Source organism: Dendropsophus ebraccatus, chromosome 5 (assembly GCF_027789765.1).
Source record: "Dendropsophus ebraccatus isolate aDenEbr1 chromosome 5, aDenEbr1.pat, whole genome shotgun sequence".
Lineage (NCBI taxonomy): Eukaryota > Metazoa > Chordata > Amphibia > Anura > Hylidae > Dendropsophus > Dendropsophus ebraccatus.
Window position 1 is genome coordinate 39,198,471 of NC_091458.1, and position 17,661 is coordinate 39,216,131.

A 17,661-nucleotide genomic window follows, 5' to 3' on the forward strand; every position below is an offset into this window, starting at 1 on the left:
AATAGCCTATCCAAGCGTAGGTAAAAATCTGTACAGAACATGTAGTACTATGTTTATACTGCATAGAGGTGCTACTAGATGTGGGCGTACACTATACAGATGCAGGTGTTATACCATTAAAACAAGGATGCCATAGGTCTGCAAAGTCTTTGCCATCAATATGGTTTTAAGTTATGGTGGCCAGGGAAAGAATAAAGTATGTAGAATATATTGTAACTAAAGAACATTGTTCACTAGTTAACATAGAAAAAGGGGCTATCCTCCAGGGTTCAGGACCCTCATTTATTTCCCAAAGTCGAGAACAGCTACAAAGAGCACCCCTAACGCTGTGGGGCCTGGTAGGTCTTCACATGACATGGCATGTTTTCATATGACTTGTGTAATGTTCCTTGATCCCTGTGGGGGCGCTGTAGAGGAATGGAACAGTTGTTTCAGGACACAACAAAAGAAAGTAATTGTGATAAATTTTTCTATATTTTTTATTGACGAAATCTGAGGAGCAGTGTCTGACTGGCCCACCAGAGGACCGGAGGATCCTCCGGTGGGCCCCCAGCTTTAGAACCTGCACTAACACTGACTGACATGTCGTTTCTCACTGGTTTTTCATTGGTGGGCCCCCAGGATCATTTCCTCTGGTGGGCCCCAGATACCCCAGTCCGACACTGACCAAAAGCCTAAGGACGATGTGCGCATTTTACATTTCACATTATATTCAGTGCAGTTTGTCTCGATCACGAGTACAACACTTCAATCTCTACTACAATCTGTAAGTGTAAAACAAAAACCACATCTCCGTCGCTATCAGGGTGGGAAACAGGCTATCTCTAATTATAGTTTCTTTATGTTAGTTTCCCTTCTCACTAGAGTTGTAAAAAGAAGTGAACCCTGGTGAATTCTGTACTAGCCCTCTAGCATAAAGCTTAAGAGCCTTTTACATGGGCTGACTATGGTACAAAAAATCGTTATTGGTTTGAAAATCTTCTGGTGTCAACAGGGCAAAGCAAAATAGCGTTCGTATGCCATTGATGGCATCATTGTTAATCATTCCCAAGTCTTTCAGTGTAAACACTCATCATTCTCAGTATATATACGATCGCATTAATGACTTTTCGTAGAGATTTATCTTTTTGTCTAAATCCATATGGTTTAGAAGAAAAAAATCAACACTTGTCGGGGGGTTATAATACAATCAAAAGTTATCTTTTATCCATAGGAGCATCAATAACTAGCTGATAGGGTTGGTGGTCTCACCACTGGGAACCACACAGATTCTAAGACATTACAGTAAGTAAAACATTCCCCAAGCACCCCCCCCCCCCCCCCCGAGCAATTGTTCGGCCATCGGTTATTGGAGGTGTATGGCCACCAAAAAGTGATACAGTGACCCCCGTTTTCCTGTGTGCTGTTATTGGCACCATCAGTTATATAGACAGGGTCACTAAGGTGGGGCTTAGCGTGTATAATAATAGAACGTGTATAAGAGCACTGGACGATGACAGGAACAGCGGGCTCAATGGACATAGACATTAGATGGTCAGCAGTTTTTGCTGAAATTGGTGGCTTTGGCTGACGCACATCTAATGTGTATGGCCAGCTTAAAGGGGTTGTTTGTGGTGTACAGGTTGTGTGTGGGGTTGCAGCTTTGCTCCACTGAAGTACAAATCGGGATAAGCTACCATCACACACTCAACCTGTGGACTATAGGTGTTGCTGTTTTTGGAAGAAAGTAACCATGATCTTCTAATCCTGGTTCTGCAGCTGAATTCCATTCAAATGAATAGCACTGAGCTCTGTTCTAAAACACATCCTTACGGACAAGCCTATAAACAAGTAAAAGCCAGCATAGGGCGCACATGTGACCATGGAGCCAGATTCCCGGATGCTTTTAACATGTGTATTTATCTTGCTACTGGAATAATTTACAAACAATTGTATTCTCAATGGAAGGATGTGAATCAAATGCGTGTGAAGTTTCTTATTCAAATAAATTCCTGATTCCTCGAAGTCTTGAGTGCGGCAAATCATTGTATCTGAACTGAACAGGGAGAAATGTTCTCTTGGTGGCGAGCCAGATGGAAATGTTCTGATTTCCTAAACATAATTCTAAGCCTCCTGGTTTGCCCTTTACAAAGAAAGCTGTTTAGTTATTGAAATAAAACAATAGACTTCAAGACAGAAGCCCTAAGCTCCCCGCGTTCTGCTCAAGTCATAACATGGACAAACCGAGCAAAACATAGAGGCAGAGAAATGTCCATGAAATGCTGTCGTCCAAGAAAATCAGGCATTTCACCCATCTTTATCTTTATTCCTTAAAGAAGAACTCCATCCGGGACCCATTCAGAACGCCCAGGGGAGAGGGTGGGTGAAAAACATAACATCCATGTACCTCCCTGACTCCAGTGCTGCCATCGATCCGTACCCCGGTGTCTGACCGATCCCAGTATTGAGGCAGGGAATGTAACCTGTTGTGGCCGTCTGGTCTCTGCTGCTGAATGGCTGAGTAGGCCTGCCATTCCACGTCTCAAGACCAGGAAGTAGACCTGAGCGGCGGAAGGCAGACGGCAGCAGTAGAGCCAGGAAGGTAAGTTGGTGTTATTTTTTTTCACCCATATCCTCCTTGGGCGTTCTGAAAAAATGGGTTCCAGACAGAGTCCTCCTTTGAGACCACATGCACACTGTAGAGGTAAACCCAATCTAGATAATTCTAAACTAAAGGGCCATAGGTTTTTCAAGTGCAAACCAAGCAATCTTTCAGTAAGTAATTCTTCCACAGTATGGGTGGCACAGTCTCTTAATAACAATATAAATTAAATATGGCTTGTGCATAGATCATGATGCTGGGAGCTCCAAAACAGTCTAAATCTTTGCAGTACTGTACTGACACAGCCGCGCCGCTGTGTCAGTACAGTACCCTGAAGATTTAATGCTCCCGGCATTATGTATCATTCATTTTGATAATGTGTTCCATTGCATGTGGTCCATATATATGGACTGTGCACAGGTTGGAATAAGGCTTGAATATGGATTGCTAAACTATTCTGAGTAGAGATGAGCGAACCTGGAGCATGCTCGAGCCCATCCGAACCCGAACTTTCGGCATTTGATTAGCGGTGGCTGCTGAACTTGGATAAAGCCCTAAGGCTATGTGGAAAACATGGATATAGTCATTGGCTGTATCCATGTTTTCCAGACAACCTTAGAGCTTTATCCAACTTCAGCAGCCACCCGAACGCGGTTCGCTCATCTCTAGTTCTGAGCTTTATCTCTCTGCTGGGAGAGAGGCTGGGCTGAAGCAAGCTCCTCCTCACTCTGCAGTGTTCCCAATTTGAGTATATGAACCAACGTATACTGCATGGATTAACAACATAATCTTAGCCAGAAAAGAGCATAAAAGAAAAACTTCTTAGCAAGAACGAAGAGATACGGCAGCAGTCATCCAATGATGGCAAAAATATTTATTCTTGTGGCATGGTCGTGACCAATATAACATAGCACCATCTACCAAAGTTCAAACAGGCAGTCTAGAGGTAATCTTTTTTTCATGATAATATAAAAGAATAGGATGTAAACTACAAAAACAGTAAAGGAGTACAAAGTCACAAAACACAGTAAAAGAAGGCGCCGTAAACCACCATCCCAATCAATAAGCTCCACAAAGTATCTAGTGAGACACTGCAAAGGACTCTTTTTCAACTGATTGCCTGTCCTCAGGATAGGTCATCAATATCTAATTAAGGTGTCGGCATCCCAACTGGATAGCTGTAAGTGGTGTATTCTTTCCAGTCTGACACAGTGCTCTCTGCTGCCACCTCTGTCCATGACAGGAACTGTCCAGAGCAGTAAAAAAAAAAAAAAAAAAAAAGAAAACCTCTACTGCTCTGGACAGTTCCTGACATGGACTGAGGTGGCAGCAGAGAGCACTGTATAACTTTCCAATACCAGGTGATTAAGAACAGTTTTATTGATGGGCTACCCTGAGGGGTCCCTTTAAGCAGAACCAGCCAATAGAAACCCTAAAGTATTGGACTTCCAAGTAGAAGCATTTTGCCCCTTTTCCATGGTACATTTGACTTCTCATATCTCTTCTCGATCTTCTCTCAGTGTATCCGATATTTTTTCTCCCTTTTATTATGTTGGCCGTCATACAGAAATAAGAATAAGCGACCAAACAAGAGGCTATATTATCCGTTTCCTCCCAGTCTGCCACCATGAGCTGTGGTCTATGCGGTCTGCCACAAAATCGTGCTGCGGTTTCCATAAGGAGGGCCTTCCCAATTATTTGCTATAGGATTTAACTCCTTTCCTGTCCACTGAAAGTTTTTAAGCCAGCATTGTGTATCCTATATCTAAATGGATTTGTAGATCGGGAGATAATCTTGAGTGTTAGATTAAGATTAGCATACATTACCCGGGGCTGTGTATACTCTGAAATCATCAGCCTTGCCTGAGAGGTGGAGTAGTGTGAACAAACATGTATTTCTACTTGTGCAATTCCTTAATGTATAGCTAAGTAGCTTCAAGTAGGATCTTCAGACCATTAGACGAACAATGACCAGATCCTGCAGGGAAGAATTTCTCCTCTTTTTCATAATATTATTTTTTTAAAATATTTTTGTTACTTTTTTCTTTTCCCCTGAGGGGCTGATACCAGTTTTTTACCTGAGCCGTTACTTATTGGCTAGCAGGGTAAACAAAGTACTTAAAGGTTGGTTTTTACATCATGTCTTTTTTTGACCATATAATCGCCCTATAAACCAGTAAGATGACTTGTTTCCCCGGCAGATGTTCACTGTGTACTTTTCCTTTTGGGTGTGTGGTTTCTTACAAACTCTTGGCAAGAAGTGAGAACTGAGCGTGCTTTGTTATTATGTGGATCTGCAGCCCGGGATGAAATCATCAGCGCACATACACACACACCATTGAGGTCTGTTAGCAGCTTAGCTTCGTAATGCTTTTATTTTATGCAAGGAGCTCAGCACTGAAATGTTAGCGCCTTCCTTATAATCGCCTGCTCAGTCAAGCGGCCAGAATACTAATGATCTTTATGGGACGTATGTATAGTGTGCTAGATGTTGGGTCACCTTGAAAGCTGTTAGTGTATAAGGATCTGGTGGTATGTATGGAGAATGTACATTACTGAGAGACGGAGCAGATATTCTCTAGGCTAGTCCATGGCCACAAGAATGTAGAATGCCAATTCACCATGGAATTTGATGAACTGACAGGCCGCTCAGCCAATCACTGGATAACCACTGGGGAAGCCATCACTGGATAACATCTGTACTGCACGAGACCAACCAGGGTGCCAATCCAGGTGCATAAACACAATGGCTAGGTTCACACACAGTCGTTTTTTGGCAGGTCGACCGCTGTCTTTTTGGGCGTCCGTCATTTTGAGGCCAAAAAGCGTCCATTATTTTGAAATGGCCATAAAATGACAATGTGTGAAACCTAGCCAATAGGAGTAAGGTCACAGCGGAGTCGGAGTTCCGGTCACAAAAAGCTATTTCTTTGTTGATCACAACTTGTACAGGGCAATGTTTCGGCTTTGACGTTTTGACACAGCCGAAACGTTGCACTGCACGAGTGGTGATCAGTAAAGAAATAGCGTTGTTGAATCTTATTCCTGTTGAGAAATAAGTTTTCTTAATTTCACCCTTAATCAGAAAATAAACAACTGGGTATAAGCAATAAACTGAGATTAGACAACTGGGTGATATAGTATAGTAACAATTTTAAAGGGAACCTGTCCCTTTGAAATTGCTATCCATCATGTTATACAGCAGAAGAAGATGAGCAGATCAATATATAGCTTTGTGGGAAAAGTAATGTAAGGGCTTATTCCCTGTTCCTGGCATGATATTGATACATCATGCCGGGTGGGGAAACATTCCATTACAGGCCTTCCCCCTCTAATTTACCGCACATAAGAATAAGCCCTAAATCTTTGCTCATTCTGGGCTAAGTAGTCAAGTGGGCGGTCCTACTTTGTGACTGATAGCTCTCTTATACACACATTTAAGTGGCCATGCACATTAAGGCATGGTTCACACTGTGTATGACAGCGGCCGCTCTGTGACACGGACGGACGATGTCTGTGAAGTTCACACCGGTTGATACGGCAGACATGTCTGTTTTTTATGCGGCCGCATGAAATCCCAGCCACAGTGTATACACTCCTGTTGGGATTTCACAGGACACAACGTTATTATTTTAATTTTTAATAAATAGCGTCCGGTGTTGCCGTTATTTAAAATTTAAGTTGTGTGAACTTAGCCTTAACGTTGACCAAATTCAATGAACATCTAATTTGTAGGGGGGCGGCAGGACCCATCATGTGGAGATCTAAAGAAGTGTCCTGACATTACAGCTTTTCGTATTGTACGTTCCTTATCCTATGTCCGTGATGTATCCGGCTTTACATACCCTATGCTAGTGATATAGCCATCCGTACCCTATACCAGTGATGTACCCCGTTTATAAAAAAAAAAAAAAAGCCCTAACTTGATTTTTCAGGGTGTTTAGAGTAGGCCTTATATTTAAGTTGTACTCTAAAAAGACAAAACCAACTGCATGGAGTATAAGAAGAATCCAGCATAATGTGTCATTGTTGTTCATGGAAAAAAATAACACCTACCCCGAAAATAAGCCTTTTTTTCGGAGAAGAAAATAATAATAAGATTATCTTTTCATTCTGTCTCCCCTATGATCCCTATCCCTCTCCTGTTGACTGGTAACTTTCGTTGTGTGAGCCGCCTCCTTGTTTACCATGCACCGCATTGCCTAGTGTCATGTTCTTGGAGAGAAGTCAGTCTGATATCTGTCAGCCGTGCACGTACAGTGGATAAATATAGACCCTGTACAAGTTGTAGGTGTGATTACACAGTCAGGCTAAAAATGACCCCTTTCATACCTCGGCTTAAAAACAGTGGGCGTTCTGTAAGGCATAACCACACGGACCTTGACGGGGAGTTTTATCCATTTGGAGTATCAGTCTTATAAAGTGTGTGATATACAGAGCCCAGGGCGATTATGCTGCAGCGACTCCTCTTCTCTGGACTATATACCCTGGACTTATACCCTCTGGACTCCTAACCTCAGGCCTATGGAGACCACTGCGATTTGTTGGGGACGAGTGAGCGTGGTAAACTTCATAAAGGGGCTTGGTAGGTTAATATTCTACTGTACTTAACTACTGTGTATATGTTGTATTGTATATTAGATATGCAGAGCTATGGTGTTAGAGAACTGCAGGTAGTGACTGAGGTATCCCTATGCACAGTATATTGTCCTATTGATGCTGCAGAATACTGCAATTATTAAAAGGGCACTGTCACTTTAAAAAAACATTGTCATCAAAAGTTTTGATCGGTCAGGGTGTGGGTGTTCAGACCATTACTGACTGCTACGAGCCAGGGGAAGGGTGAACGAAGCCTATTCTCTCCCAGCCCTGTACCACAGGGGACCTTCTCCTAATGTAAGTCTATGGGACTGCTCGGTTGCACTCAGAGTGGGAATAGAGCAGCTTGCTTCTCTCTTCGCTTGTTCTAGCGATCAGTCGGAGTGAACAGCTAAATAAGTATTCGGACTAAGTTAAAGGAGTTCTCCGGTTCAAACTTGCCATTCTCTATGGAGCTGCCTGCCGGAAACAGCACCACACCTGTCCACAGGTTGTATGTAGTATTACACCTCTGTTGATTGAGCCAAATACCACACACAAACTGAGGGCAAGAGTATTTCTAGAAGAGAACAGCCTTTTTTAAAAAAAAAAATTTATTTTAATGACAAGGTTTATTAGCAACCACGTTAAAGGATAAATTTGGAGGTGGGGGCAAAAATAACTGCGGTTAGGGTGTCGGATGAAAATAAAGACAATGGGGGAGATTTATCAAAGTGGTGTAAAGTAGAATTGTCTTAGTTGCCCCTAGCAACCAATCAGATTCCACCTTTCATTTTTAAAAGAATCTGTGAGGAATGAGAGGTGGAATCTGATTGGTTGCTAGGGGCAACTGAGACAATTCTACTTTACACCAGTTTGATAAATCTCCCCCAATATGCTTGCCGCATCACCGAGCTCCCGGACCCCGCCAGCTGTCATCTTCCAGGAATGTCACGACCTGGGCTCAACGTCACAGACTGGTGGGATTTTAGCCCGCTCAGCCAATCAGTGACTGCAGCGGTGTCCCACCCCAGTCCCTGATTGGCTGAGCAGGCCATCCGTTAGCCAGGTCCTGACATGGCCAGAGTGGGGTCCAGGAGTAGGATGCGGCTCTGCGCGGATACCAGGACAGGTGTCTATAACTTTTTCTATCTCTCCCACCCCCTGCCCATAATGATTGTTCCCCCTGTCGGACTTCTCCTTTTATAAATCTGCATTCACAAGTATAGCAAAACTGCATGTTTTTTACTACGAACGGCAGTTTTGCATGCAGTTATTTATATGTTTTTTGTAACCTATTTAAACAGTCATGCGGTGTACTACTGCAATGTGTGAACCTAGCCCAATCACAAGTCACATGGGCTATGTCTGCTACATCTGTATCTTAAACACTGATCAACTGATTTTGGATATAGTACATTAAACTGATCGCGATTGTGTGATTTTCCCACAGTATCTAGACTAGTAAATTGAAAAAGCCGTAGCTTTCGATCAAGTCCTCGCTTCTGCCCACCCCCCCCTCCATTGTCAGATTTTACGTGTTGCTGTGTGTATGGGGATGTTACAGGTGACGCGTAGCATTGTGTTTCCTATTTCTGTTGTCTTTTGTGTCTTTTTGGTTCTTGGTTTGCTATGTTATGATCTGTCTGCACAGAACCAGACTATAACAGTAATAGAATGCATTATTAATGAAGGAACGTCTGCCAGTTTAGGAGTTAGTAAATCATGATTATAAATGTAAATTGCCATGGCAACTTGTTTCTTTGAAGTTCCGCATGGCTTTTTTGCTCTCTACTCCCTTTTTGAGAAGAGTGTAATAGGTCATGTATGACTTCTGCAGAAACATGACAGAAAACCAGTGGGGGAGCAAACAACTCCATAGTGCTTGGGGTAAGGTTATGCATATCAGCCAATGCGCCTCCTCTGTTGCAGCTTCTCTGGAGCCCAAGGTAGCACTGGGGTGTAATGCAATAGAAACTGAGAATTTAGGGGGAAAAAGTTTTCTGGGTCTTGCTAGACTTTAGTCAGTGATTCCTGAAGAGTATGCAAAATAATTGCTTTAGAAGTAAAGACCTCTCTCTGAAGCGTCACCTACAGGTGAAATCTGTGTAAGAATTATTTCCCTATTGACATAAAATCTGACCTTTAAAGGGGTTGTCCAGCGAAAATCTTTTTCTTTCAAATCAACTGGTGCCAGAAAGTTATATAGATTTGTAACTTACTTCTATTAAAAAATCTCAAGTCTTTTCATACTTATCAGCTCCTAAATGTCCTGCAGGAAATGTTGTTTTATTTTCAGTCTGGCACAGTGCTCTCTGCTGACATCTCTGGCCGAGACAGGAACTGTCCTGAGCAGGAGAGGTTTTCTATGGGGATTCATAGAAAACCGAGACAAGAGTTCCTGTCTCGGCCAGAGATGCCAGCAGAGAGCGCTGTGTCAGACTGAAAATAAAACAACACTTCCTGCAGGACATACAACAGCTAATAAGTATAGGAAGACTTGAGATTTTTTAATAGATGTAAATTACAAATCTATATAACTTTTTGATACCAGTTGATTTGAAAGAAAAGGTTTTTTACTGGACAACCCCTTTAAAGGGGTACTCTATTTAAAAAATCTTGAGCCTTCCAGTACTTATCAGCTGCTGTGTGTCCTGCAGGAAGTGGTGTATTCTTTCCAGTCTGACACAATACAAGAATACAAGTTAATTGACAGTAGATGTTGGTAGAGATAAGGTTCAGACATGATGCCTGACCCAATTTTTTTTTTTCAGAATGATGAGCCGACTATTTTGGGGAAAGATTTAGAGTTGAGACTGTTACATATCCCACCCAATGGTGTCATGCCATAGAAGCTAAATTCCACTTGTGAGTGAAAATCCATAATAACTGGTTCCTATTAGGTAATGACTAGGTAGGTAGCAGTGTTGTCTTACATGTTCACCCGCCCATTCATTTACCATTTCAATGGTTTTGACCACAAGCCTGACGTCACCCACTATATAGTATTCTTGCCAGTACCGTTGCTTTTCTAAAGAAATTGTGTAAAGCTGGGATGGCAGACGCATTTGCCATCAATCACTTTTTTTTGGAAAACCTTTTTAATATACAAGAGTGACTGCTTGTACATTGCAGTGGGAAGCTATACACTGACTGCTGGGAGTAGTAGGGACTGGAAGGCCGACTATTGTATGCAGTGCAATGGCTGACAGGACAGGACTCTTTTATAATCATTGCTTTTTGTGTTTATTGCACCTTTAAGTGTTGTCTCCATAATAGATAAGTAGAAAAAATAATAATTATATATATATATATATATATATATATATATATATATATATATATATATATAAATAAATTTCTGCTAATTGGATTATAAAACATAACAGGTGAGTGATTCTTTCTGGGTCTGGCGCCTGGATGTTTTTGTGGCAGCAGCTGGCACCCTGTACCATGTCTGACTGGACTTTCTCTTGTCCACAAGGAGCAAGCTGTTGCCTCCACAGAACACTAAGCCTCTTCTGGCTGCTAGCCTGGGAATCTAAGTTATGGAATCTCATGCATGGAAAAACAGCACTGGTATTTGCTTTCTTTTCTTTTATGCTGCTTGAAATGAAATGCAGGAAAGTGACATACCCTGGCAGTGTGTAAGCTAGGCCCGGTACAAGGAGAGCGTTTTTTTACTGCTGTTGCTACCTCCAAAAGTTGGAAAAAATATCAAATAAAAAATAAAAAAACCACATAATTACATATATACATGAATGCTGTCAAAATGAATGTCTGTCTGGATTTAAAGCGTGCCTGTTGTTTCAGGTAACTTTTCAGTTTTCTCCTTGTTCATGGTGAGTTAGGCTGCCACAGGAGGTGAGGCTCTGGCAGAATCAGCAGTGAGCTAACTACAGGCCCCTGCAGACTTGTGCACCTGTGCCGGCTTGGAGCTAAAGGTGCACAAACTGTAATGCTAATCCATAGCTATAATTAGTAAAAATCCATTTATTTAATAGAAAGTTAAGAATTGATTGTTTTTTACCCTTGTTGATGAACAACATAAATAGATAAATAATAGATATTAAATTGAGAAAAAGGGGATAACACACAGTTCTCCTTTGCTCCTGCAGCCTCCTGCTTTAAGACTTTGCTTCTCTAACCTCTACCCAGGAGCAGAGCTCCTGTCAGTGCTGTCGTACAGACCTCGATATACTGCTGAGCACTGGAACTGAATTTTAGCATAAGCACTCAACCTTAATGTATGCACAAGCCAACAAGACAGAAATGGCTGCACATCGCACCCATGGCTGACACGAAAGCTTATTCAGCTACATTTAAAACCAACATCAGAAGTTAGTATATAATTTGGCCAAACCATATTGCCTCATGTACCACGTGCAGGTCTTCTGATACACATGAGTCCCTAACCAAAAAACATCACTGTGCCGATCAGCGACCACAATCCCCGCAAAACGTGCGCAAGCAGAGAAAGGGGGGCCACGGAATGGCCCTGCAACCCCATTGTCACAGGACCAGACCCTAAAGGGCCCCCCCGGACCCCGCAGGCGCCACCGGCGGAAAAAGTGGACGCCAAGCAACACAAGTGTGAACAAGCTCTTACCTCTCTCTCCATTCCTCTACAACCTTAATGTGACTCTGTACCCACAATCTGACCACCCTAAACTACTTGTACCTTCCGATAGCTGCTTTTAATCTAAGATCTGTCCTGGGGTCCGTTCGGCAGGTGATGCAGTTATTGTCCTAAAAAACTACTTTTAAACTGGCAGCCTGTGTCAAACTGGCGTGGCCTAGAGTGTGTGTGCATTAGGATGGCACAACCTCTCTGTCCCTCCTCCCCACTCTTTTCATCATTAGGAATGCTCCAGGCAGATTGTCTCCTATTCATCAGCACAGGACATGGGCTGGATCGTTAAAGCACCTGTGCAGTGTTCACTGCAGAGGAATAGGAAAAATCCTGCCATTGGCATTCCTAATGATGAGGAGGGTGGGGAGGAGGGACGGAGGGGCGGTGCAAGCCTAGGGCACAGACACTCTAGGCCACGCCAGTTTTGCACAGGGCTGCAAGTTTAAAAGTTGTTTTTTAGGACAATAACTGCATCACCTGCTGAACGGACCCCATGACAGAGCTTGGATTAAAAGCAGCTATCCGAAGGTACAAGTGGTTTGGGGTGGGCAGATTGTGGGTACAGAGTCGCTTTAAAGAGGGAAGGGGCCTTTGGGCCCCCTGATTTATCAACCTGGTTGCAGGAGCAACCCCTATAGCTATGCCACTGTTTCTGAGCATTTTACATAGTTACATAGTTAATACGGTTGAAAAAAGACACATGTCAATCAAGTTCAACCAAGGAGGGGATGGATACAGGGAAGGGGGAGGGGTGATAGATTCTATACATATGCATCTATATTATTTTGGTCTAAGAACTTGTCTAGCCCTGTTTTGAAGCCCTCTACTCTTTTTGCTGTGACCAGATCCTGTGGTAGACTGTTCCACAGATTCACAGTTCTCATGGTAAAGAAGGCTTGTCGCCTCCGGAGATTGAACCTTTTTTTCTCCAGGCGGAGGCAGTGCCCCCTTGTCCTTTGAGGGGGTTTTACCTGGAACATCTTTTCCCCATATTTCTTGCAGGGGCCATTTATATATTTAAATAAATTAATCATATCTCCCCTTAAACGTCTCTTCTCCAGACTAAACAAATGTAATTCTTTTAATCTCTCCTCATAACTAAGATGCTCCATTCCCCTTATTAGTTTAGTTGCCCGTCTTTGTACCCTCTCCAGCTCTAGAACGTCCTTTTTATGAATTGGGTTCCAAAACTGGACAGCATACTCCAGATGAGGCCGCACCAAAGTTTTATAAAGCGTTAATATTATATCCCTGTCCCGAGAGTCCATGCCTGTTTTAATGCATGACAATATCCTGCTGGCCTTAGAAGCAGCTGACTGACATTGTGTGCTGTTCTGTAGTCTATTATCTACAAGTACACCCAGATCCTTCTCCATCAGTGACTCTCCCAGAGTAACTCCCCCTAGGATATATGATGCATGCGGGTTATTAGTACCCAGGTGCATAACTTTACATTTATCCACATTGAACCTCATTTGCCAAGTGGACGCCCAAACACTCAGTGTGTCTAAGTCATCCTGTAAGATCTGCACATCCTCCATAGACATTTCTATTTTTATTCTTCACCACGAGATGTTAGAAGTCAGTAAGGAAATATGAAACTCTCTACCTACAGTTTTTGTCACCCGGTTGGTGGCAATTGTAATTTCATTGACCTCTTAGCTTTTTTTTTCCTCTATAAATATGAATGGTGGTTTTGGTGCACTGGTGTTTGAGGTTTTTTTTTTGTTTTTTTTACACTATAATAAAAAAAAGTGTGAATAAGATCTGGGATCATTTGGATAAAGGATTTGTATTAGGGATCTGGAGATATAAGGAGGGGGAAATTCCCCCTGTAAACTATTAGGTATGCTGTAAAATTTTTATGTGCACATTGTTTGCAAAGTTTGTACTTATTGTTTTTTCTTTGCATTTTAGCTTCTCCAGTCGGTAACGGATATATAAAACCACAAGTCCAGCCCGTATCCAGCGCACAGAGGGAGAAAGGACCGCCAACCATGTTGCCCATCAACATTGACCCAGAAAGTAAACCTGGGGAATATATCCTCAAAAGCCTATTTGCAAATTTTACCACACAAGCGGAGCGCAAGATCCGTATCATAATGGCCGAACCCCTGGTGAGTAACATGAGAAGGTGGCTAACGGGCCTCCCTGCCTGTCAATCACCCCGTTGAGTGCGCTGAAAGGACAGAGAGCCGTGACTTGTCACAGCCCGGATGACTAGTTCACGGCTCTCGTCTTGCTTTACCTGACATGAAGCCTACAGAGCCCGGACCCCCCAACACAATAAGAGACCTGGCTGCGATCTGTGCAGCCATTCTGGGAGCCCAATCAGCACAAATGTGCTAATTGGATCCCTTTAAATTCATTGATATTTTTTTTTTTTTTTTGTAAATTTTCATAATCCGCAACACTTTCCTCAGCAGCAAATCTGTAAAAATCCACACAAAGAGGGTGTTAGAAAAACATAGCTGCCTTCTTTTAGAAACAGCTCCACTCTGAGTTTGTGTGCGGTATTACAGCTCACTTCCATTAAAGTGAAAAGAGCTGAGTTGTAATACCACACACAAGTTGTTTTTTTTGCGGGGGATTCTTTAAAGTAATTGTACAAGATTACAGAAAAATGGCTGCCTCCTTGCGAAAACAGTGCCCCACCTGTCCACTGGTTTAATGAGGTATTTCAGCTTTATCCCATTTGCTATGAACCGATAAAGTTATTATTATTATTATTATTATTATTATTATTATTATTATTATTATTATTATTATTGGTGCATTCACACGTACAGGATCTGCAGCTGATTTGATGGCCCAGATTAGATTTAAAGCAAATCTGCAACTTTAAATCTGCTGCAGATCCTGTAGTGTGTGTTCACACGTACAGGATTTGCAGCAGATCTCCAGCAGATTTGAAATTGCAGATTTGCTTTGAATCTAATCTGCGCCATTAAATCTTGTGCAGATCTGCTGCCGATCCTTTACATGTGAACGCACCCTAAAGTAGAAACTCTAAATAAAAAAAATTAACCAATCTGATTCCAGCTCAGTTTTCTAGTACTAGTTAGAAAACCATTGCTTGCTATGTCTTCTCCCCTTTATGCCTGCACTAGATGGTCCTAGCAGCTCCTTGCAGGGTATACAATGTATCTGTCAGTAAAGAATATGCTTCATTTGATATGTAGAATGTGATTATCTTCCTTATATATTGAACGTCCTCTATCTCTAAGCATGCAGATCAGTGGTCAGCCTCGCTCTGTTGTGATTGGATTTTTTTCTGACATTGACAGAACACATGACTCAGCGTTCTGCTGTTGTATTTGGTGTCTTGCCCAATCTATTTATACTTGATGGGATCTTTACAACTTCCTGAGCGGCTGTCACCTCCCTCCACATACACATCTGTTCTGCCATCCAGTATTATATGCAGAACAGAAGCTAATGACATTGCACCAATTGCCTGTACATTGTATAACTCCATGCTGATCTGCTATATATATATATATATATATATATATATATATATATATAATGGCCATCTGAAAATACACTTATTATAGAATACACATAATAAAGCCGATACTGAAAATCTGTATAGCAGAAGGATCAGGGTGCACTTGGCTGGTAGCCCAACAAGGACTCTGCCTGTTTAAAGTGTCATTGTAGTTTTCTGTCTCTCTTTTGCAGAAATCAATAGTACAAGTGATTTTAAGAAACTTTGTAATTGGGTTTATTAGGCAAATATGCCATTATCTGCATTCAAATAGACTTTCCCCAGGTCCCCCCCTCCCTTCTCTCTTTCATTCACTGCTCATTATTAGGAAATCTCGACTCTTTTACATCAGTCGAGCCCTGTGTAATCTATGGAAAGGGGAGGAGGGAGATTAGTCGCCAGCAGAGAGAAGAGAACACAGGATTACACAGTGGGACCTGTGTAAAAGCCATATTCAGAGGTCAGAGATGTCAGTGCTGACTTCAGAGGAGATAGCCTGGTGATGTAGCTGTAAATTAACTCTTTGTTGTCCTGTTTTGGTGTCTCATCTCCCTCCACCCCTCCCCTCTCCATCGAAAACCATGAAGACAGGGGGGAAGCTTCAAACTGCTTTTTCATGATAAAAATGCATTTTTCGTCTAATAAACCCAATTACAAAGTTTCCTAAAATCGCCTGGACTATTGATTTCTGCAAAAAAATTTTAAACGACAGTGACACTTTAGGGGCTCTGGTTACCCATGGATTTGGGTGCTGTTGGGTTGCCTGTATTTAGTATCCAGGCCATGGCAGTAGTGAAGAAGGCATGGTGCTATAAGGAGTCTATCTTGTATTTCCATATACTTCAAAAACTTGATCCATGTAGATCCCAGTGGAGACAAAAGTATAGCGTATTGACATAGTCATAACGTTCTTTGAAGGGGATCTGACAGCATTATATCTCACTCAAAGCTGCAGACATGAGCAGATAGCTGATAGGGGGATAAAACAAATTATACCTGTCTCTTAGCTGATGGCTGTTCACAAAGTTATAAAATAATATTTCCCTTCCAAGCTCAAGTGCCATAAAGGCTGGGCTGAGCTACAGCATGCATGCCTTCTCCCTCCTCTACCACTATTGCCCTGCATGATTGATCTACTGGGCTCGGGTCTGGAAGCCAAGCAGCCGCGTCATACAGGGGAGGAAATTCCCTCCCACTGGGGGCGGGCCGGCCTACCTCTAGTGCTTGAGCACCAACCGGTTCCGGAGCATGGAACGGCGCAGTGTACAGGAACCGGCTTCCCCGTGATGGCGCCGTTCAATCCGTGGGTTCAGATTAAAGAGGATGTACCTGGTGGTACATCTTCTTTAACCTGCTGATATGTTCTCATATCGGACAGGGTGTCGAGGATGATGATAATTTTCTTACCTTGATCCTTAGTGTCATTTCTGTAGTATTAGGAGTTCATTCTATATCCTAATAAGTAATAAAATAAGTAATTTTGGTGCACTGGGGGTGGGACTACCACCCCTTCCAAATGAATATCAGCTGGGGTAGGAGTAAACTGCTAATATCAGGAAAATGGCGCTGAGGATATAGGTAAGAAACTTTCCTTCATTCTCAGCACCTGGTGCCATATAGGGAGATATGAGCAGGCTAGATACTTCTAATCTGCTAATAGTTTCCCTTTAGAAAATTCTGTTTAGCATAACAAAAACCAGCTTGGGTTGTGTTCACTCTGAGTCTATTGCTTTACGTTTCTACTGTCCAAATAGCATATTTTGCTTTGCAATGTTTCCTTACGAAAATGGGAAACCTAATACCTTTATACAACTGATCAATGTACCTAATATACCCACCTGGCACCAGGAACATGTGTCCTGCATCTTTTACTCTGAGCCCTTTGTCTCTTGATGTGACACCAGTGATTGAAGCATTAATTTTTATCTTTGTCCTCCCTATCTTCTATCTATGTCCTCCCTAAGTATCTTCAGAGTCTACCAGCACCCTTGGTCATAATCTTCATGGTTCCAATAAAGGCCCTCGTTTACTCCTCACTGTTGCCCATGGAATAGGGTCCTATTCCAAGGAGGGATAATCAGCTGGTTGGATCCAATGATAATGGAGAGAGTATACAGGTGGAATCAGGGGCGTAACTACCACTATAGCAGCCATAGCGGCTGCTATGGGGCCCACCGCATCAGGGGGCCCCATGGCCTGCTCCTGCAATACACTGGGCCCCCTGAGCCGTCATCATTTGCAGCACCGGGTGGTCCTGCTGGTCTCCTGGATTTTGCAAATGTCCCTTTAACTGTAAGCACTCCTAACACGAGCTAGCAGTTATGTAGTTATGACTTCACTTGACCGTTCAGTGGTCAGTCGGGGGGGGGGGCAATCAAA

The 17,661-nt window shown here is 42.5% G+C and overlaps 1 protein-coding gene across 9 annotated transcripts in view; it reads left to right on the top strand.

Moving 5' to 3' along the window:
• Positions 1-17,661, top strand: part of FRY (FRY microtubule binding protein) — a 286,128-nt gene that overhangs the window by 131,039 nt on the left and 137,428 nt on the right. For 5 of the 9 annotated variants that reach the window (XM_069969891.1, XM_069969894.1, XM_069969885.1 and 2 more), the window contains one exon: positions 13,710-13,909. In XM_069969891.1, the coding sequence (XP_069825992.1) occupies positions 13,790-13,909 (120 nt within the window). In that variant the 5' untranslated portion in view covers positions 13,710-13,789. Of the gene's footprint in view, positions 1-2,561; positions 2,582-7,017; positions 7,167-9,944; positions 10,028-10,676; positions 10,739-13,709; positions 13,910-17,661 lie in introns of those variants that run through there. The other 4 variants (XM_069969893.1, XM_069969889.1, XM_069969892.1 and 1 more) reach the window with 4 other exon arrangements.